Here is a 23,428-nt window from a genome sequence, read left to right as displayed (position 1 = left end):
GCAATTGGTTCCTAGGGAAAAGTCACCCAATTGGAGGGAAGTGGTATCAGACAGTATAGGGGCTGACCCCATGCCAGGCTAACCGGATTTAGCTTCCAAATCCCGGGAAGTACTAGTTCCCCTCTACTCAGCACTGGTTAGGCCTCATCTGGAGTACTGTGTCCAGTTCTGGGCACCACACTTTAAGAAGGATGCAGACAAGCTGGAGAGGGTTCAGAGGAGGGCAACAAAGATGATCAGGGGACTGGAAACAAGGACCTATGAGGAGAGACTGAAAGAATTGGGCATGTTTAGCCTTGAGAGGAGAGGACTGAGGGGAGATATGATAGCACTCTTCAAGGACTTGAAAGGTTGTCACAGAGAGGAAGGCCAGGATCGCTTCTCGATCATCCCAGAGTGCAGGACACGGAATAATGGGCTCTAGTTACAGGAAGCCAGATTCCGGCTGAACATCAGGAAAAGCTTCCTGACTGTCACAGCAATACGACAATGGAACCGATTACCATGGGAGGTGGTGGGCTCTCCCACACTGGAGGCATTCAAGACAAGGCTAGACAGCCATCTGCCAGGGATGCTCTGACTTAGATTCCTGCATTGAGCAGGGGGTTGGACTCGATGGTCTTGTAGGCCCCTTCCAACCCTACTGCTCTATAATTCTATGATTTATGTGACTGGCTGAAAATTGCCTTACAACTGCTGGCAGCCTCACCAGCCATTGACTGAAAGCTTTGCCAATCCCATGAGAAGAGGCCCCCAAAGTGAAACTAGTAATTGAGTCCCGCCTGTCTTAGGAAGCTTGGAGCAAGGGAGCTTGGCCTGTGAGTCTCTAGTTGGCAGGCTGCTCCCCCTGGCCCTGGGAGCATCAGAGAAGCCTGAATGAAAATCCCTCTTGAGACTAGAGACTCAGACATGAGAGAGAAGCAATAGGACTGGGCAATCAAAAGAAAACCAGGATTCATTAGTCACTGATTTCACACAGTAATAATTAATTAATTAATTGCAGTGTTCCTTTTATTTCTTTGGGGAGTCCAAGTCATATTTGGCCTTATGAAAAAGCCTCCACCGCTGTAGTCAGTGAACTGGTATAGGACAGCGTATCTGTCTAGTTCAAAAGAGTACACAATCGTGCTTCTCCATGCTCAAGAAAGAAACCCCTCACAGCATATCTTCCTTTCTTTCCCTAACAGCTGAAATTGCTTAGAACTAATTCAGAAGTATGCTAGAATTTGGAGGCAAAAAGAAAGAATTCATGGATCACCAACCAATGCTGGAACTCACATAGGCCTTCATTTCTTTTTATTAAATAGTAGCTCTTTGATAAAATACACATGCAGGCAGTATAGAAACTGCTTTAACGGGGGACAGAGAAAAAGGGAGGGGGTGAGAAGAGAGATAAAAACAGACACTGATTTCCTTCTTTAAATAAAATTGGAAGAGCTAGTCCCCAAATTTTTCCGGTATAAACAAATCAGTAAATAAATTACCAGGGCAGCTGCAGCCATCAACGCATTTTTCTTGACACACTTCATTGATATTCAAGCTCTGGCAGGTTTTGGCACAAGGGGATGTACACTCCTTATATTCCAAGCCAACTGGACATCTTGGCCCTGGAAAGGTTACATGAATTTCAGACACAAATACCTCATGAAACTACTAGTAAACTCCTTAATTAGATGGAAGGAGTAGAATCATGCGGAGTTCTTCTATTGTATTTTTCAAAATTATTTTTATTTATTTCTAAGTAGGTAAGTATTCTACAGAAACGTATAATTTATCTTACAGTGAACATCTGAAATTTGGTAAAATATTCATACATACTTTTGTGCACATTTTTCAAAATATATTCTTTTATCCAAGATGTATGCATTTTTGCTGGCAATTTTTCCGTTGAATAAAGCATTTTTGTGCATATTTACCCTGTCATACAAATTTTTGTATGCACTGTTTCAAATGCACACAGTTTTTGTGCACACATTTTCAAAGGTAAGCATTTTTTGTACACATGGGGGGGGGGGCTGCAGTGAACTGCATCACAAACTTTGGAAAAATACAGAATTTGATGTCTAACTGTGTTCTTGTTCCTATTTATGGTTGGGAAATGTGTATTTGGAAAGTTTCCATTGCAGTGCAAACCAAACAAATTTCTCACCCATCCCTAACTTCATAATAAATATGCTTAGGATCACACCACACAATAACTTGATTAATGTTCAGTAGGGTATATTACTAAGAATAAAAGAAGTGAAAACTTCTACGTTAGGCAACTAAGCTAAAAGCCAGCAGCACTGCCAAAATCAAGCAAACCCAATACAAAGCAGCGGAGCCCACAACAGCAAGGAAGTTTCCTGCCCATTAAACGAGCTTCTAAAACAGAATGCCAGAAAGCACAGGTGGATTTTGTATGGTCCGCATTTAGAAGCGAACTGAGCTGACTTGCACTTCCCAAGCTAATGTGCAGATGAGAACACAGCTATCCTTCTGATTCTGCAGTTCTCCAAATTTTGTGATTCCATTTTCAGGTTTAATGAAAACACCAAAATACATATAAAATGTGTATTTTATGATCAAATGCATATAAAAATGTATATTTTGCCATAAAATGTGCGTACAACAGGGATGAAGAATGTGTGGCCCTCCAGATGTTCTTGTATTGCAACTCCCATCGTCCCTCACCAACAGGCTAGGGCTGATGGGAGTTGCAATACAAGAACATCTGGAGGGCCACACATTCCCCACCCCTGGTTTAAAATGTGTACACATTTTCATGTGATTAAAAATAAAATGCAGATTAATGGAAGAACAGGACAAACATGAACAGATGTGAAACTGACATGGACCAAAACTAGTCTGATCTGTCCATCCCTAGAAGTCACCAACAGTGCCTCTGTCAGAGCATTCCACAGAGACAGCACAGCCCCAAACTCACACTGTTTTTTTATCTATTCAATTTATAACCCGCCTATATACAGATGCATACCATTCACACATCCTTTAAGGATGGCGCACAGTTTGAAACTGGGGCAGTAAATATGGGGGAAAGTGCTACCTGCAGCACACCTGGAAGCCAGAGCAACTGAGCCATAATCGGACTACTCTGCTTCCACTGTAGCACTCTGCACCAGCTGAAGCTTTTGAACCATTTTCAAAGACAGCCCCAAGTAGCCCCAAGTAGAGCTCAGTTGCTGCTGCTGGATTATATGAAAACCAAAAGCAGTATGTCACTGGCATACTGATGACATCCTGCTCCACACAGCCTGACGATCCTTCCAAGCAGCTGCATGCAGACATTAAAGAGCACTAGCTACAAAACAGAACCTTTCAGTCACCTACAACTGGCTTGACCACAGAGATGCGGAGGTAGGGCAGGCAATGCCCCATCTATGCACACAGAGAATCATGTCCAAGGGCAGCTTTGAGTTCAGAACTAGACATTCAAAATGTGTCACTCTAAGCTGCCTAAATTAAATTGCATGATGAAACTTACTGCATGCACTGCTGGCAGGCCACCCTTCCAGAATCACACCTTGCTGAGCACAGTTTCTGGCATACTCCAGAAAAACTGGACAGTGACAGTTCCTATCCTGGGCGCATCTGCACACGTCTTCTTCACAGAGGCCAATGAATTGCTCTGGGTCAACCAGGTGATGACATTTGGAAAATTCAGTGGATGTCCTTAGCAGCTGGCAATTCTCTATAACATCCTGAAGGTACAGAACAATAGGAACTGTCAAAAAGGTATTACAATTAATGTCACAGAATAGGGGTGGACTGAGGTGGGAAAAGATGTTACTATGGGACCCTTCAGAAGCTACTCCCTTCCTCAGCCCCATTAATTTTCTCTGGGGAGAGATCAGGAGCAGGATTCAGCTTTGCATGCTCTCTCCCCAGCTCACTCTTGTCTCGTGTACTGCAGATACAAGGGAACGAACAAACATGGAGATTCTGTGGTTTTTGAATACGGCAAATCTGCTCTGGAGCATGCCCCAACCCTCCAGAGCAGGGGGCTGCTGGCAAAACAACACAATTTGATACAAGCCAAGGCGACAGAGGCCTACCCACTTGCTCCACACCATGCGTAATTTTATATTCCTCTATCATTTCTCCCCGTACTCACCATTTTTCAAAGCTAAAACCCCCAGACTGTGTAGGCTTTCTTTAGAGGGGAGCTGCTCCAGCCCCTTAATCATTTTGGTCGCCCTTTTCTGTACCTTTTCCAGCTCTACAATACCTTTTTTGAGATGTGGGGACTAGAACTGTACACAGTAATCCAAGTATGGTTGCACCATAGATTTTTATAAAGGCCTCATGATATTGGCGGTTTTATTTTCGATTCCTTTCCTAATGATCGTCAACATAGAATTTGCCTTCTTCACAACTGCTTTGCACTGGGTTAACGTTTTCATAGAACTGTCCATCATCATAACTCCAACACCCCTTTCCTGGTCAGTCACCACCAACTCAGATCCCATCAGCGTATATGTGAAGTCGAGATAGTTTGTCCTAATGTCCATCACTTTACACTTGCTTACACTGAACTGCAGTTACCATTTTGATGCCCATTCCCTCAATCTGGAGAGATCATTTTGGAGCTCTTTGCTATCCCTTTTTGTTTTAACTACACTAAATAATTTCATATTACCAGCGATCTTGGCTACTGCACTGCTCACCCCTAACTCCAGATCATTCATGAACAAGTTAAAAAGTATCGGTCCCAATACAGTTCCTTGGGGGACTCCACTCTTTAGATTTCTCCATTGTGAGAACTAAACATTTACCCCTACTCTCTCTTTTCTTTTTTTAAACCAGTTACTGATCTATAAGAGGAACTATCCCCTTATCCCATGACTGCTTAGTTTGCTTAATTAGGAGTCTGTTGTGAAGGACTTTGTCAAAGCCTTTTGAAAGTCCAAGTAAACAGTGGGCCTGCTTGCATGATCAAACAGCCCACCGTGGCTGGGCTGTGGCATGCGCTGGTGGCCATTTTGAACATTCAAGCGGCGACCATGGCTTGTTGTGTTATTCCACCAATTGGACTACCCTTATTTAGGATCTAGCTACTTTGCACCGATTCCTTGCTTTGTTAATCCTCCTCAAAACATTTCTGACTTCAGGAGGCCTGACAAGATATTTAACATCTACTGATTCCACTGGAAGAGCTCAGAATCATGAAGCACTTCTCAAAGAAGCCCTCTGAAAAGAGGTTTGAATAGCATCAAAGAACAAGGCAAATTCCACAGCTTAGTGGTAGGCAAGATACAGACTGAAGCACAGCTATTGTTCTCCACCCCAACAGCTGACCATAGCACACTGCAATAAGCTGAAGAATGGGTGAGCTTTGCATTGCTGAGGCAAAACTTAGCAAACAAAGAAAGCTGTTTTCTTGATGTAAAAGATCAAAATTCTTCAACAGGCACTGGTATTGCTGGATTGCTATTAATAGAACAATGTTTTGCTTTCAGAGCAAATATATTAGAGTAATGTTTGAAAATGCCGTAAAAGTCTCCTGAATGTGTGTAATACAGAGGCTTCACTTCTTCAGCCTGCAGGAGAAAGATTCTTCTGTCAAAACAGCTATAGTTAATGGTAGCTGGTACGGACATGACTGCTGTGGTATCTTTTTGTAATCTGCAGCTCTCCCTGGGCAGAACCTTTGGGTGCAGAGGCAGTGAAAAGGTCAGAGTTGGCAAGTGGAAGCCCTAATACTATTAGGAGAAGGAAAAGAAAGGTTTGGCATGAGCTTACAGGAGTGGGGAGGAGGGAAAGGGTTTCAGGGAGGTTTGTCCTAACAGCAGGTGGTGCATGCAGGCAAATCTTGGAGCATAATTAACTGCAATAACAAGAGGGGATGGAAGGGCTGGGTTACCTACAGCTAACACACGCTACACTTTCCAGTAAATCACGCATGGTCCCTTGCTGTCCCGTGGAGTAGCGGTGAATGCTGAGGTGCTCATCGTGACATTTGCCCTAGCCACGCCCCCAGGGAGAGTCCAACAATGCAGGCAGCCGGATGGATCCATATCACCAAATCAGCTCTAGCAGTGTTCATCTCCAAGAGGAGCAGGTCTTTTGTGAAGCTAATGGCTCTTAATTGCCCATTCAAGACATTCAGTTGCCCAGTCAAACCACCTCAAAATACTTTGCATTACAACAGGGAACAATGCATTGTTGTTTGGAAAATCCATTTCCACCCCCCATCCCCTACTGTGAGAATGGCAGTTAAGCCCAGGGGGAACAGGGAATTCTGAGAAAGGGTAGCAGGTGATGTCAGCTTTCCTGTTAATAAAAGCAGCTGGCATTACATACCTGCAAGCCCCAGCTTCACTACACCACTGTCTCTGTCTTGTTATTATCAGTGAAACGGACAGAGCACTTAAAGGGAGAAAAACGACATTGCCAGAGCAAGCGCATAAAAACCTGCCCTGGAATCACGTGGCTTGGATAATAAAAGGGCAGGATGGGCACATGAATTAGGGGGCCTGGCACAGTCTTTCCCACTAGTTGACCAGGGGAAGGCTGCACAAAAATGCTGGGCTCCCCCCCCCCAAATTGCCCCAAATTAGGCCAAATTGCAACACACTGAACATCATGCAGATAGGAAAGAGGGTATAGAGTAGGAGGCTATACTTTGTAGATGAAGGTCCCCCTGAAAATAGGATAGATCTGCAAAAGATAGATCTTCCTTTGGGTCCTAGTAACCTCTCCTGAAGCTATAAATTGGACATGTTAAATCTCCTATGGTTCAGTAGGAGACCCTTAAAAAGAGGTTGCAGCAAGTCTCTGCCTTGACCATGTGAGAGGCGAGGCAGCCAGGCTCTGAGGACTCTGTGCAAAAGGTGTTGCATAGGGCTGGGAGCAGGCTGGGAGAACAGTGGTGTCCCATGCCCCTTTGGTGATTCTGTCTGAGTCTACAAAGGCTAAGGGAGGCAACCAGTGTAGAAGTAGCTGAAATTAGGTGGCTACTAGGAGGAGGGCCTTTTCTGCTGTGGCACCCCGGCTGTGGAATGACCTCCACAGTGAGGCTCGCCTGGCACCTACATTGTATTCCTTCCAGCACCAGGTGAAGACCTTTTTTATTTTCCCAGGCAATTTAGCATTTTAGCTTTTTAGAACTTTAGCTTTGGTGTTTTAAATCTGTATTTTAAATCTCTGCATTGCTGCTAGGACTTACTCTGGTTTTATTCTGGTTGTATTGTTATATTGTGGTTTTAATGTTTTTATATTTTATATTGTTTTACTGTGTGCTTTTTGGTTTCAATTTTTGTGAACCACCCAGAGAGCTTCGGCTATTGGGTGGTATAGAAATGAAATAAACAAACAAATAAATTATCAGATGGATGCAGCAGCGGGGGGGGGGGGAGTGAGTTGCCTGGGAAATGGGAAGAGAATGTTGGCAGTCGATGTGGTGGGAGGGGGGGAGAAGGAAAAGGAGGGAGTCATGGCTGGCTGAGAAGGACGCTAAAGACGGTCTTCATGAGAGGAAGAAGACAACAAATGATGAGTCGAGCACCTGAGACAGCAGAAGACCCGCAGTAAAAGACCTGACAGAGAAAGAGAGCAGTTACTGTTAACAGAAGAAGTGTCTGTTCCTGAGAGAGTGATGGATCTGTGCTGTGTGTCAGGCCTGACTGAAGTGGAAAGTGGGACTTTTAGGGCTTTGTGTTTTCTGAAGGGACACCTTCAGAGGTTGGGGGAAGGAGAGACAGAACTGTAACAGACTCATTGTAGTATAACAGATGCTGTTTGTTGAAACTGCATTTATTAAATGCTGGAAGCATTTGTTTATCCGGCATTATGTTATATGCATTGACTTCCCTTTCTTCATTATCTGAATTTTGTACTTGCCCTTTTCTTTATTTTATAAATTTGTGTTAATCTTGCCCTGTTGTTTAGATCTAATTACATATTTAGGATCCTGAGGTCCACTACAAATTTGGTGGCAGAGGTGGGACCCAGGGGGAATCTTGGGTAATTGTAATTCGTTCACAACATTTTGAGGGGCATGTTATAAGGCTAAAGATAAATCTTCCCTACAGTATATTTGTTGTTAATTGTAATATATAGTAAGCAAAATGCGTGATGAGGAAGGAACAACACTTGCAGAAACAAGAAGTGATGTGCATTCCTCAGTTAGGTTGTCTAGGACAATATTTAATCCTGCACCACACAGTGGGGGAAATCAAGAATGGGATGATTGGTTAGAGCACTTTGAAATAGCAGCTGAGTTAAATGGGTAGGATGAAGTCATCAAGTAAAAATTCCTAAATTTGTTACTGGTGAGGAAGACTAGGACAATATATACCTTGGGCTTAGCAAAACTTTAAGATAGGTTTACAAACAACTAGTCAAAGCACTGAAAATTTATCTTGAGCCAGCTAGATATGCAGAATAGGATCGAGCTGTTTTCTTTAATTATAAGAGAGATCCTATAGACTCATTGCAAAAACTTGGAATTACTCTCAGAGAGCTTGCTGCCCCCTGAAATCTGTGGCGGAACGGCCTGCCCGCCCGCCCCCCTGTGGATCCCCCCAGGGACGAGCCTTACCTGGGGCGGATCTTCCAGGCGGCGGCGGCGGCTGGTCTTCCGACCGGCTGCCGCCGCCGCCATTTGCAGTTTTTTTTTGGGGGGGGGGTTACCCAGACGTGATAGGCTATGTAAGTTTTTATGTAGCCTATCACGTCTGGGTAAAAAAAAAAGGCGTACGCAAATGGCGGCGGCTACGGCCGCCGCCATTTGCATATGCTTTTTTTTTTTACCCAGACGTTTTAAGCTACATAAGTTTTTATGTAGCCTAAAATGACTGGGTAAAAAAAAAAAGAAGGCGTACACAAATGGCGGCGGCTATGGCTGCCGTCATTTGCGTTCCTTATTTTGGGCCGTCTTAGTCTACGTAAATATTTACATAGACTAAGACGGCGAAAATAAGGGGAACGCAAATAGCGTCCGCTACGCTATTTGCATTCCGTTATTTTCATCGTTTTAGTCTACGTAAATATTTACGTAGATTAAGACGGCCAAAAATAAGGAACGCAAATGGCGGTGGCCGTAGCCACCGCCATTTGCATACACTTCCCCCCCCCCAGAGCCCTCCGCGGCCAGAAATCCGGCTGCGGACGGCTCTCGCCTGGCTGGGCCTGGCCGGCTGCTCCACAGAGCTGCCGCAAAGCACAGCCGGCCGCGGAGGATTCCAGGGGGGGAGGAAGGGAGCGCCTCCCCCCGATCAAGGATTCCAGGGGGAGGGATGGAACACCTCCCCCCCACCATCAACATAATCCGCAAAAGGTAAGTGACTTTCGTACATCCCTAGTTTAGAGACCCAGGATATGATGACAAGAGATCAATTCATTAACAATGCTTTCACTGGAGAGATGCGCATTCAACTCTGATTGGGGAAGCCTCAGCATATGGATGTTGCCATTAAATTGGCCACAGAAATGGAAATGGCTAGAAAATCAGAAAGCAGGAATTTTCAGGCTGTTGAAACTAGTGTGTGTATGCCTGCAGCCAAGGAGACGGGCCATTTCTCATAAATTGATGGATATGCAAATAGTAGAAGAGGCTTTACAGGGCATTCAGAGTTAACTTGATCTGCTTAAAAAGGCTGTGGAAAGGCAGCCTCAGAATCAGAATAAATGGAGCACACAGACTAGGTTTAGGGAAAGGCCACCTCATCAAGAAGCAAGTGAAGGATGTTGGCATTGTGGCAACCTGAGCCATTTCTGAAGGGAATGCCTCCTTTGAAGGAGGCATTCAGAACAGGGAAACTAAGAAAAGTAGTGGATGGAGGCCTATTCACTGTTGACCAGTATGATGGCCCAGTCAAAGAAGTGATAATTGCTGAGTCAGAAGGCCTAGGATATTATTTGGAAGAGAAGCTGGCAGATTTTCCATGCCCATTTTTGCTGGACTCAGGGGCACAAGTATCAATTGTGAATGGCCAAGTATGGGAACAAGCTACCACTAAAAGTAAGAGGCATCTCAAACCCTGTGAGCTCACAGTCAGGGTGGCTAACAGAACAAAGCTTTCCATTTTGGGAGTGTGGAATGCAATCCTCAATCTGCAAGGACTACAGCTGCCTTGTGAGTTTCTAGTGGCAAAGGAAGCCACTCACAGTGTTATAGTCAGCACTAACTTTTTGAAGAAATACCAAGTTACTGTGAATTGTGGAAATTGCTCTTGTTCTTAGTTGGAACTGGAAGACGGTTTCCCTTGTAGACCATAAATGGCTGTATGGAAGTGTGTGAAGTCAAAGGGAAATGTCATCACACCACCTAGGAGTGAGGTGGTTATTTCAGGTTGATTGAAAAGTAGAAACTGGAAAGATCAGGATGGGTTGTTTCAACCCAATCATGCAAGCAAGTAAACATGCCTTATAGGACCAGCGATGAATAGGAGTAAGGAGGGTGGTAGTCTAGTCCCGATAGCTAATGTGTTGACAGCACCTCAGATGCTGTATGAGGGGACAATAATCCGAACATTTGATTCAGGGGCATCTCTCTGGCAGGAGAAGTTGGGCTTGAAGAATTCAGTAAATGTCAACATGCTGAGCTCATCAGGGAGAAAGATGGAGGCTGACAATCAATGGAATACATCCAAATCAGAAGCTGTGCTTCCACTAAGTGACCATAGATTAGACCAGGAACAGATAAAAGCAGCTTATGAAGTGCTGTTGCAATAGTCTGATGTACATAGCTGTGGTGACAATGACATGGGCTGCATTAGTTCAACTCAACATAAAATCAATACTGGAGAAGCCAAGCCAATCAAGCAGGGCCCTCGGAGACAGAGAGTGCCTGTTCTCTTTCAGAGAGAATTTGGGCAACAGCTGCAGGAGATGGAGGGCAGGAGTACTACAGCCTTCAACAAGCCATGGGCAGCTCCTCTCATTCTGGTCCAGAAGAAAGGAGGTGGAATGAGGGTTGTGTTGTCTACTGTCAGCTTAACAATGTTACAGTTAAAGATGCTTTCACCCCAAACTGATGACACTTCGGACCTCTTGTCAAAAGCACAATGGTTTTCCACTCTTGATTTGGCTAGTAGATGCTGGCAAGTTGAAGTGCATCCTGAGGATAAATCTAAAGCAGCTTTTTGTACAAGGGAAGGACTGTTTGAATTTAATATTATGCCATCTGGGCTATGTAATACCTCTAGCACTTTCCAAACACTCGTGGATACTGTTTTGGCAGATTTACAGGGTTCATTTGGATGATATAATTGTAATAGGGTGCACTTTTGAAGAGCATCTTCATAAGTTGTCAGCAGTATTACAACGGTTGAAGGATGCCAACCCAAAAGTTAAGCCAGCCAAATGCCAACTTTTCTGTAAAAGGTTAAAATATTCGGGTCATGTAATTTCCACAGATGGAGTAGGCCCAGATCCGGAGAAAAGGCTGTACAAGATTGGCCAAAACCTCAAAATTTGATGGAACTGTGTAGTTTTCTGGGTTTGGCTTCCTATTTCGCAGGTTTGTGGTTGGATTTGCTACTATTGTTAGTCCTTCACATGTATTGTCAAATAAGTCAAGATTTCTCTGGACAGAAGAGTTTCAGAAGGCTTTTCAGGAACTAAAATAGCATTTTATATCAGCTCCTGTTTTGGCTTATCCAGATCCAGATCCGTTTTTGTTAGATACAAATGCCAGTGACTGGGGCCTTGGAGCTGTTTTATCACAAATGGAAAATGGCAGAGAAAAGCTTTTACAAGTCAAACTTCAAGTAAAGTGGAATGCAAGTATTCAGCTACTCGAAAGGAATTATTAGCTGTAGGGACCTTGACCAAGTACTTTAGAAGATGTTTTACACTCCAGACAGATCATAATTCTCTTCAGTAGTTGCGTAATTTTCACCAAGCCAGTGGTCTAGCTAGCTGGCTAGAACAGCTGGCCCAATATGGCTATAAAATAGTACATCGACCAGGAAAACAGCATCAGAATGCTGATGCTTTGTCACATCAACCTAATTCATGGAAATTAGAGTTTTCCAATGGTGGCCTAGATAATGTGAAGCATGTGGAGTATGTTAAGGTCAAAGTGAATTGGCAACAAAGCCAGCAGGCTGATCCAGAAATTAGAAAATTGATCAGTGAGAAGAAGGAGTTGCGAGGAGTTTCCTAAGGAAGGCCAACGTCATCCTTACCTTAAAAAATATCAGACTGTTTGGCCTGAAATGATCTCAAAGGAAGGGATACAACTTCATAGACTATGTACTTGGGGAAAGCCTGAACAATTTCAAGTGGTAGTCCCAGCAAGCGTGGTTTCTAGGGTTCTGGAAGCTTTGCATGATTCCAACACAGGAGGTCATTTCGGAGTGGAGAAGTCCAGTCATAAAGTACAGTCTCATTATTTCTGGCTGGGATGGAGGAGATCCATTAAAGACTGGTGCAATCCTGCAAAGTTTGTAGCTCACGAAAAGAGCTAGCACATAGACCTTGGGTCTTGATGATCTCTGCCCCACCTGGTTGGCCTTTAGAATGGATAGCTATGGATAGTTTAGGTCCACTGCCTATTACTCCTTGAGGAAATAAATGTGTTCTTGTAGCAGCTGACTATTTCTCAAAATGGGCTGAAGCTTATGCCCTTCCAGATCAGGAGGCTCAAACGGTGGTAAAGTGGTTTGTTGAAAGATTTGTATATTACCATGGAGTTCCCCAAAGAAACCTACAGCAGAGTTTAGGGTCCTTCAAAGAAACCTACAGCAGAGTTTAGGGATAGTGACCTCCTTTAACACCTAAGCTGATTATCCCTTTATGAACTTTGGTCTGACTTTCTGAGAACAGCACATTTTACCTGTGCCTAGCACAACCCCCCCAGGCCAAACTGTCTGAAATTTAGGCATCCCACTTGCCAAGTTGTACCCCAACTTTCATGCACTTCTGTGCAAGCAGTGAAAAGTTATAGCTCTTTGCTTTGAGAGATTTCCTTGAAAAAATCAAATTTCACCTGCATCTTGCACAAATACCCCTGGGCCAAACTGTCTGAGATTTGGCAGGTGGGACGCGCTTCGGGGGGGGGGGGGGCTGAGAGTTCCCCAGATTTCATGTATTTATCATGAAAACCAAAAAAGTTACGGCCATTTGTGTCTTCCCATGCAAGTCAGTGGGAAAAAGCCAAGAACCCGTGATTTGGATAGCCGGATCTTCCTTTGGATTCGGATCCGAGTCGAAGCAGATGGGGTCCGAATCAGTCCAAAGTGAAGCAGGGCCACTTTGGAAGGTCCTAAGTGGCATCCAAAGGGGAGCAGGGGCCCTTGCACTGCCCTAGCTGCAGCCACCTTGCTCGTGCTGTCATGCCCAAATGGCACTACCACCTGTAGAGTAAGTTTTGTGACGGTTTTCATGAGGTTTACAGAGCTCAAGTTAGTGAGATTCTGAAACAAAAGAGTCGGCAACAATGCAGCCATTGTTGATGTCACCCCTTCAGACATGAGACCCAGGGCGAGACCCAGGGCAAGCCCCCCCCCCCCCCCCCGGCCCTGATGCCAACCATTAACTTATAAGAGAGAAAGCAAAAAGGAGCCATTGGGGATAACTTCAGAGCACAGGAAACCTACCCCTCCTAGCGACCAGCCATTAAGAATCAAGGCTACTTCTGCCTGCACACTCTCACCCTGGGTCCAGTTCCTTGGTCACATGAAAGTGTGAAGGAATTTGGGGGACTGGCTTGTATGTAGCTAGATACAAGTGCCGACTCTGATTGGTATTTGCCAAAGTACTGCACTCTCTTTCAACAGGCAATGCCTTTGAGTAGGGCTAGCTGTGGAGGATGGGCAGGAGTAGACTGGCTCAGGGCAGAAAGGAGAGCAACGGGCAGGGCGGCCAGGGCACAGAGGCTTTGGTGAGCAGCTCTTATGAAAAGGCCGAAGGGGGAAGCATCAGTCAGCAGAATTGCAAAGGTAAGAAAACAAACAAGTTGTGGGTTTTCTTCTCTGTTTTCTATCAACAAGCCCATTATCTGAGTTGCTGGGCGATGCTGAAGGAAACATAAGCTGAAAACCAGCTTGGCAAAAACAAAGCTAGCACCTCAAACAATGCCCTGAGAAAACTGTGTACACAGTAGACACCAGGGGATATGCAACATAGCCCTCTCCAGGAGGTGGGAGGTGTCATAGCGCAACAGGGGTTAGCCTTGGCCACCACTGAAAGCCCACACCATCATCTTCCTCTCCTGACAAATCCCCATGAGGAGATTCTCCATGCCTAAGGATTTATGTACATAAAACCCCCTCCCACAAACATCAATTGGATGTTCATCAGGAGAAGGGCAGGGGGTGCATGGTTCCTGCACTGGGCAGCTAACCCATGCAGACCTGCAACCCCCTCCATGCATTCACTGTTGCCGAGAGGGGGTTATGAACAAGCCACTTGTGAGATGGTATTAGTATCCCAGAGTCATTTGCATACCCACAGAAGCAAATATTTGATTAGCTTCTTGTAAGGTTGCCATCTTTTTTCTGGGTCTGTTCCTGGCTGTAACAGCAAGACTGCACACAGAAATATGGTAGGTGAGCCTTTCCCCATCACAGCACCACCTGCTAAATTTCTTCAGATCAGGCTGCTATTAAAGGCACAGGAGAAGAAACAAGAGAGAATGAAGAACTTCAATGACTGAAACTGAGAAATAGCTATTACAAAGCCACATATTAAGGGTGAGCTAAACAAGATGGTGCAAACCCATCTGTCAAAACACAACTTGCAGCCAAATTCCTATAGATTGGGATGGGGACAATTTAGAATGAAAAATCTGCGGGGCGCCGAACCCTTCCTCCACCTGAATTCCACCCCCAGACCACTTCCTACAGCCATTTTTCTTTCAGTGAGATTGTGAGACTGGAAGTAACTGCAATGGAGAGAAAAAAGGAAGTAGCAGGAGGAGGAGCAGAAAAATGGAAGGATGTGGAACTGCTAAACTACTTTCATTTCCAAGTTGATTTGGAATTAGCAGCAAGTCTGCATACAAGTCAATAGAGCTTAAGGCTTAGTTGTAGTTGTTTTTTTAAAAAAATACATTTTATTAACGTTTTTAAAATTAATGTATGTTAAAGTTTTTTATTTTATGTTTTTGTTTTGTAATTTTTCTTAACCACCCTGAGAGCTTAGGTTATTGGGTGGTATGGAAATGAAAGGAATTACATTAAATTACAAGCATGTAATTGACAGGGCCAGCCCTACCATTAGGCAGAGTGAGGGGGCCACATCAGGCAACAGATGTTTAGGGGTGGGGAGCAGTGGAAAAGTGTTGGAGGACAAAGCAGTGTGTAATATGCAGCATATTCTGAGCCTCCTAAACTAGCCTGCTTCCCTCAGGTGTGGTAGAGGGCATTTTTGCGTCAGCAGTTCTGAAGCAACATTCAGCCACTAGTCCGGTTGGCTTCTGTGCACATGGAATGGGGCAGGGTGCATCTCCCTTTGCCACAGGCAGCAAAATGTCTTGGGATGCCCCTGGAAATTGCACACTGTGTTTGCTCAACTGCAGGTCAGAGGGAGCAGATTTAAATTGACTCTTGCTGCAACCTCAGGTGTTTTTTGGTGGGGAATTTTGCTTGGAAATCCAAACCAGCCTCCAACAGAAAGTGATCAGTAGTAGTGGTGACTGGTGAATATCTTTCATTAAGCATTTTAAGCACTATTTAACGATCATTAAGGCTCAAACTGCATGTGTACATGTGTTTTAGGGAAATACAATATTAGGCAGTTTCAAAGTGGATTGCAACAGCGGCACTGGGGAAGAAGCTAATTAACCTTTTCCTTGAATTTTTGCAGTCAAAACGGTTTCTGTTCCCATTTGCCTTCCCTACCACAGGTATCTCTATTCTTTTTTATCAGCTGTGAAGCTCTGCAGGCAATTTTGATCACAAAAATTGCACACAGGGACTTCATCACCCCTCTCCTACAGCACCACTCAGCCACAGCAACCAACTCTGTAGCCACAAAACTGCATTTCCTTTATTTTGTAAAAAAAATCACCACCACCATCACCAGCAGCAAAAACAACTGGAGACTGGATAATAGCACCTAACAGTGAACTAAATTGTAGGGTTGTTCTAAGCCACTCTCTCACAGCTACACACACACATCAGATCTGCAAAGTCTGTTTGCATTGGCAGGGTGATTGTTTAAAAACTAAAACACAAAACTCAGTTTGCACACAAAATAAAACCTGACTTAGAATGCGCATGAATTCCTGTTTCACTGCTGTCTTTTATTTCTAAACAGATATGCTGCTCTCCAATTACATGAAAATCCTGGGTTTTCCCATTGTTTCATACAGGCAACCTCACTTCTGCTCCAGGAGAGAGAAAATGTATCATGTGTCCATTCTCCTTTGGTTTAGAATGTTATAAAAATAAATGACCAGTCAATTAAAAATGTTACGAGAAGGAAGCAGGAAGTCTCATCTCTAGGTACCTGGCTTGTCACTCTACTAATCTGCTTCTGGCCCTGTGGTAAAGCGCAGCTTAACCTGGCTCCTGCTTCCCGTGACTCAACGCAGACGCTCCTCGGGCAGCAAACAACGCTTGCTAGTCCCTCTTCCTGATCTTAGCCTGAAGAGGCAGCCACACCGCCTAACGTTGCCCCCTCCAACGTGGCTGCTTACGGCACGGGAGCCCTGCCGACCTCCTGTGCGGATGGTTCATGGGTCTCCTGCTGAGCTGAATATTTTAAGTCTTCCTTGGTCCAGCAGGCCGGTGCAGAGGACAGGCCCAGGAAGGGGCGAGGGGGGGCAGAGGTCTGGGGAGCCAGCGCCGCCTCGTCTTCTGATGCAGCTGTGAGCGCCAAGCTCCGGGGAAACTCCTGCCTGCAGCCTGACAACACTGTTTGATGTAAGCATTAGAGGCTGAACGCGGGCGGATTTTTTTCTTCCTGGTATGTTGAAGGTGATTCGAAGGACCGAGTGCTGTTCCTGGCACATACCATCTCATGTTTGCCTCTGGCAACCAGGTTTTGCAAGGGGTCCACATGGTTTCAAAATCTGATTGACCAGAGATGACACAAATGGGAAGCAAAGCCTCTCTTAAAACCATTTTCAATTTTAAGTTAAAGTCTATTATCTGTCTCTGGCCAAAGTATTAAAAAGGGTGTTCACAGGAGTTGCATGGACCCTGGTAGTTAAAACTGCACCCTAAAATGATTTAAACAAACTTAGAAATAATATTTGAGGGACGGCGAGAAGTCATGTCATGTTTTCATGTTTTCTTTGTCATGGTGTGCATTTCCTTGTCTGAGACTCTGTTGTTTTGGAATATGGAACACTACCTGTGCATGAAGCTATATTGGTACCTTATACAGTGAAATACATTGAAAATTATAGTATTTATTTATGAAAATTGAGTATTTCCTTCCCTTTGTTGTCATTCAGAAAAGAAGGGCAATGCTACGAGCCTCTTGTTACTGCACAAACCTTATCTGCAATCTCAGATGAAATGTTGCAGGTTTGACTTGGGGGAGTCACTCTCTGGCATCTCTTCTCTTCACTGCTCATGGCCCAGGAATTAGCGAAATTGTAGCTGTTCTCTTCCAGAGTCCCTGCAATTGAAAGGAGAAGGAGAAGACAGTGTGTAAATCCAATATCCTCATTAGAGTTCTTAATTAAGAACAAATGAAGGAATCTCCTTCCCAGGGGTGGTACCTAAAAGATCTGGGGCTCAAGCCCATTGGACAAAAAAATTGCACAAGTCTGGATATGCTAATTTACATATGCACATATATGTGAATAATTAGAAATAATTACTATAATTTAAATTGCATAGAAGTCCAGCTAATTAGCCTCTTGCTTACTTTCAGTGCATGTCCCAAATTGTGCTTGCTTAAAACTTACCTTCCATGCACCCACACCTTTCCTTGCCCAAGTCCAGATGGAGTGCCTGGGACCAGCAAAGGCTGGTATGGCACCTTAAACATATACTGATTAATTCCAAACTGAACATGGCATGCTGGCAAGGGAGCATGTGGGAATGTACTGTAGACTATAATAACCCATGTTCGTAGGCTGCAAACATCCACAGTTATGAGAGAGTTAACCCCATTAAACATAGTGAGATTTGCTCTCATTCATTCTTTCCCCCATCCATCCCCAACAAGCACAACATCTCCAGACAGAGACTTCAGTACAGGAAGACGTTGCTTTGCTGCTCCTGGTCTCCAGACCAGGTGAGGAGGCAGAGGGAGCCATCACCAAAGGTGGCTTCTCATTTCATTTCAAATACTTTATTCTGTTAGTTTCTGGGATTCTAGACACCCCACACACTTTTTTTTTTTTTTACAGTTGTGTGTGTGTGTGTGTGTGAGAGAGAGAGAGAGAGTCTGTCTTTAAAGGACTCTGTCTCCTAAGGACACCTGTACTTGTAAAATCGGATGTATGGACAGGGGAGAGGAGGGCATTTGATTTCAGAAAAAAATCTTAGGCAGAAAGATTCAAGGGAGGCAGCGGGGGGGAAGCACATGTGGGCAGAAAGCCAACTAGTCTAGGGGGATCAGATGCCACAGAGATAATCAGGTCTCCCATACCTTTATTTCAGCAAGTGCCATTTTTATCCAGTTACATGAAAAGCAACATCTTTCAAAATAGTTTTCTGTACGGTGGACTCCTGTCCATGAAAGCGTATTAGGCCACAATAAACGTGTGAGTCTTTAAGGTGCCAAACGGCATTGTGGCTTTTGAACACAAAAGTGCAAGAAGCCCTTATCCTCCTCCCACAACTATTCACTGTTCTGTAGCCTAGCGCAAACACCAAATGCCAAGGAGGACAATGTACCCACAATAATCTAGCCACATGGATCATGCAAAAACAAGGTGCACTCCAGAAAGATGATTGCAGAGCCAGGGAGCTCCAGAAACACACAGGCAGGGCAGCAAGCCATACACTCCTACACTATATTGCCCCAAATTCAGATATTGCTCGTCATTCAAACCCTTCTCATTTCCTGAAGATAAGGGGCCTGGGCCATTTTGGAGGAAACAACAGATGAGGAAGGCCTCTGGCCAATGCGCCTGCTCTACCCCCTTGTCAGGGCCTCACTGCCTACAATGGCCCAGGGCACAACTGCAATTGCCGAATAGCAATTGGCTAGGTAGGTCTCTCCCCTTCATGGATCACTGCCTTGTTGTGGCGAAGGGGCTTGCGTCACTCAGTGAAGCCATAAGCTATGCCGTGCAGGGCCACCCAAGACGGACAGGTCATGGTGGAGAGTTCTGACAAAATGTGGTCCACTGGAGAAGGAAATGGCAACCCACCCCAGTATTCTTGCCAAGAAAACCCCATGGAACGTATCACAAGGCTAAAAGATATGATGCCAGAAGACGAGCCCCTCAGGTCGGAAGGTGTCCAATATACTACTGGGGAAGAGCAGAGGGTATTTCCAAGTAGCGCCAGAAAGAGTGAAGTGGCTGGGCCAAAGCCGAAAGGACACTCAGCTGTGGATGTGTCTGGTGGTGAAAAGAAAGTCCGATGCTGTAAAGAATAATATTGTTTAGGAACCTGGAATGTCAGATCAATGAATCAAGGTAAGCTGGAGGTGGTCAAACATGAGATGGCAAGTTTGATCATCGACATCTTGGGAATGAGCGAACTAAAATGCACACGCATGGGCAAATTTAAATCAGGTGACCGTCATATCTACTACTGTGGGCAAGAATGCCTTAGAAGAAATAGAGTAGCACTCATAGTCAACAAAAGGGTGGGAAAAGCAGTACTGGGGTACAATCTCAAAAATGACAGAATGATCTCAGTACGAATCCAGGGCAAACCATTCAACATCACAGTAATTCAAGTCTATGCCCCAACCACTGAGGCCGAAGAAGCTGAGGTTGATTGGGTCTATGAAGACCTACAACACCTTCTAGAACTAACACCAAAAAAAGATGTCCTCTTCATCATAGGGGATTGGAATGCTAAAGTAGGAAGTCAAGAAATAACTGGGATGACAGGCAAGCATGGCCTTGGTATACAAAATGAAGCAGCACAAAGGCTAATAGAGTTTTGCCAAGAGAACACACTGATCATAGCAAACACTCTTTTCCAACAGCACAAGAGGCGACCCTACACATGGACATCACCAGATGGTCAATATCGAAATCAGATTGATTACATACTTTGCAGCCAAAGATGGAGAAGCTCTATACAGTCAGTAAAAACAAGACCTGGAGCTGACTGTGGCTCAGATCATGAGCTTCTTGTTGGAAAATTTCAGCTTAAACTGAAGAACATAGGGAAAACCACTAAACCATTCAGGTATGACCTAAATCGTATCCCTTATGAATATACAGTGGAGGTGACGAATAGATTTCAGGGATTAGACCTGATAGACAGAGTGCCTGAGGAACTATGGACGGAGGTCCGTAACATTGTTCAGGAGGCAGCAACGAAATCCATCCCAAAGAAAAAGAAATGCAAGAAAGCCAAGTGGCTGTCTGATGAGTATGTGAACCGAGAACTACCGGAAGTACAAGCTGGGTTTTGAAGAGGCAGAGGAACTAGAGATCAAATCGCCAACATTCGCTGGATCATGGAGAAAGCAAGAGAATTCCAGAAAAACATCTATTTCTGCTTCATTGACTATGCTAAAACCTTTGATTGTGTGGATCACAACAAACTCTGGCAAATTCTTAAAGAGATGGGAGTACCAGACCACCTTACCTGTCTCCTGAGAAACCTGTACGAGGGTCAAGATGCAACAGTAAGAACCAGACATGGAACAACCGATTGGTTCAAAATTGGGAAAGGAGTACGACAAGGCTGTATATTGTCGCCCTGCTTATTTAATTTATATGCAGAGTACATCATGAGAAACGCCGGGTTGGATGAATCACAGGTCAGAATTAAGATTGCCGGGAGAATTATCAACAACCTCAGATACGCAGACGATACCACCCTAATGGCAGAAAGCGAAGAGGATCTAAAGAGCCTCTTGTTGAGAGTGAAAGAGGAGAGTGCAAAAGCTGGTTTGAAACTCAACATTAAAAAAAAACTAAGTTCATGGCATCTGGCCCCATCACTTCCTGGCATATAGAAGGGGAAGAAATGGAAGCAGTGACAGATTTTATTTTCTTGGGCTCCAAGATCACCACAGACGGTGACTGTAGCCATGAAATTAAAAGACGCTTGCTCCTGGGGAGGAAAGCTATGGCAAAGCTAGACAGCATAGTAAGAAGCAGAGACATCACCTTGCCGACAAAGGTCTGCATAATCAAAGCTATGGTTTTCCCAGTAGCAACGTATGGCTGTGAGAGCTGGACTATAAGGAAGGCTGAGCGCCGAAGAATTGATGCTTTCTCACTGTGGTTCTGGAGAAGACTCTTACAAGTCCCCTGGACTGCAAGGAGGTCAGATCAGTCAATCCTAAAGGAAATCAACCCTGAGTGCTCATTGGAAGGACAGAGACTGAAGCTGAAGCTCAAATATTTTGGCCACCAAATGCAAAGAGAAAACTCCCTGGAAAAGACCCTGATGCTGGGAAGGATTGAAGGCAAAAGGAGAAGGGGACGGCAGAGGATGAGATGGCTAGATAGCATCACGGATGCAATGAATATGAACTTGAGCACACTCCGGGAGAGAGCGGAGGACAGGAAGGCCTGGCATGCTGTGGTCCATGGGGTCACGAAGAGTCGGACACGACTTAACGACTGAACAACAACAACAACAGGTAGGTCTCTACAGAATCAGGCATACTCTGAGAAAGCTGAGTGACACTGGTGTTGTTGGGTAATTTTGGACTCTGGACTTAATGAAAATAATGAGCAGACTGTGGAAGGAAGATGGCAGTCCCCCCTCAAATTTAGAAGGCTTGTACCTTCATGCTACACTCCCTATTAAGGGACGAAATCCTGAGGTCTCCCAGTAACTACAAGGCTACTGAGTTCAGAGGGAAGAAGCAGACTTGTATTAAGGCAGATGATGGCAATTGGGGCAGCTCAGAAGATCCAGGGGGCAGCTCAGAAGAGCTGGGACCCATGCCCAGGTGGCCTATCTACAACAAATCCCATGCTCCTTCCTGAACAATAGATCCTCTATGGAAAGGGATAGCGTTCCAGAGCAATCAGGGCTAAAATCTGCTGCCAAAAGCCCATCATTCTCTTTTAAAGTTCTTCCCGGCAATGGGCAGAACCTCTAGAGTAACACCATCAGCACCTCTGGAAAGCAATTCCTGTTGAGTAAGATCTTCAGGAAATAATACATTAGTTGGTAAGATTCTACATAGTCATCTCATGTTGGTATAGTTTTAATGAACCCCAAGGGTCTGTATAATTACAAAGAATTTAAACATCCTTAAAATTTAAAACCAAACCTACTAAGGGCGCAATCCTACTGGGATTCCCATCAGACTCAGAGGCTGATAGGGATCCTATGCAGAGCAGGAGGAGTGGCAGAGGTGACTCTTGCCTCCATGCTCCTCTCCGCTCTGCATTTTGGCTAGACCGACATTTTCACCCATCTACCTGAGGCATGGGGAGGCTGGGGAGGCTCTGGATACGGTGTCAGCTGGCCTCCCCAGTGTCCTCCCTCCCCCAGGAACACCCCCGGTTTGTCCTCTCCGATGTTGCTTTTGTGGCCTTGGAGAGCCAGCCGGCACAGTTCACTCCACACTGGCTGCGAGGGGAGGGGAGCTCAGACTCTTGGATCCAAGGTCAGAACACTGTTTCCAGCCTCGGATCCAGGGATCTGAACTATCCTATGGCACCCCCAGACTCTGTCTAGGGGCCACAGGATTGCTCCCTAAATATTAGAACACAAAGCCCCAGCGGATGATAAATCCGCAGATCAACTGAAATCAATGGGCTAAGTCTGGCCCGCGTGCAAGCTGAGCAATGCAGCAGAATCTGGAGGTGGCAGAGTGCACTGCACCACTTCAGATTGCAGGGGTGTGTGTAGCGCTCTCACATGCTTCCTTACGTTAAAACAACATTCCCTGGAACTGAAAACAAACAAACAATCCTGCAACACCCTACAGAACAATGTTCTGATCCAGCCTGCTCCCTGCTGAGCGGTGTGAGTTTCTACTCAGAGGGAGCTTTTTACATGAGTCCATTCAAAAATGTGATTCTCCCATGCAATCTAAGATGGTACAATCCATTCCATCATCTCAGGACTTGCCACCTCGATCCACTTGATGTGGTTTGCATTACTCACTGCTACAAATGCTGAGGACTGCAGGCTTACTTGGAACTAAGGTTGGTGGTACAGCTGGGTAATTTTAGGCCGTAGACTCCATGTTTTTACAGGGGGGCCCTTTAGATGGTTGTGTGTATTACTTCAGTTGTGAAGCACAAGCTGACATTTCTCTCTGCCCCCTCCCCACGAAGTGCTTCTACATTCCTGATATGTTCGGGGCGGGGGGGGGGCGTTTGCCAACTCTGGTAAGAAAGAAATACACTGAGCATGTGCAGTGCTGCATTTTAAACTTCCTTAAATCATAGCACCATCATAACTACAGGAAT

At 44.9% G+C, this 23,428-nt stretch overlaps 1 protein-coding gene across 1 annotated transcript in view; it reads right to left on the bottom strand.

Annotated features, from left to right (window-relative positions):
• The window catches only part of VWF (von Willebrand factor), a 273,421-nt gene that overhangs the window by 229,291 nt on the left and 20,702 nt on the right, over positions 1 to 23,428 (bottom strand). Inside the window, exons 6-8 of the mRNA XM_084811394.1 lie at positions 17,396 to 17,520; positions 3,485 to 3,701; positions 1,485 to 1,607 (exon numbers count right to left, since the gene is read on the bottom strand). Coding sequence (XP_084667520.1) covers positions 1,485 to 1,607; positions 3,485 to 3,701; positions 17,396 to 17,520 — 465 coding nt within the window. The remainder of the gene's footprint in view (positions 1 to 1,484; positions 1,608 to 3,484; positions 3,702 to 17,395; positions 17,521 to 23,428) is intronic.

Source organism: Heloderma suspectum, chromosome 7 (genome assembly GCF_057233095.1).
Source record: "Heloderma suspectum isolate Gila_16-S chromosome 7, 16-S_ref, whole genome shotgun sequence".
NCBI lineage: Eukaryota > Metazoa > Chordata > Lepidosauria > Squamata > Helodermatidae > Heloderma > Heloderma suspectum.
Note: the sequence above shows the minus strand (reverse complement) of the source record. Positions and strands in the feature narration are given on the sequence as shown.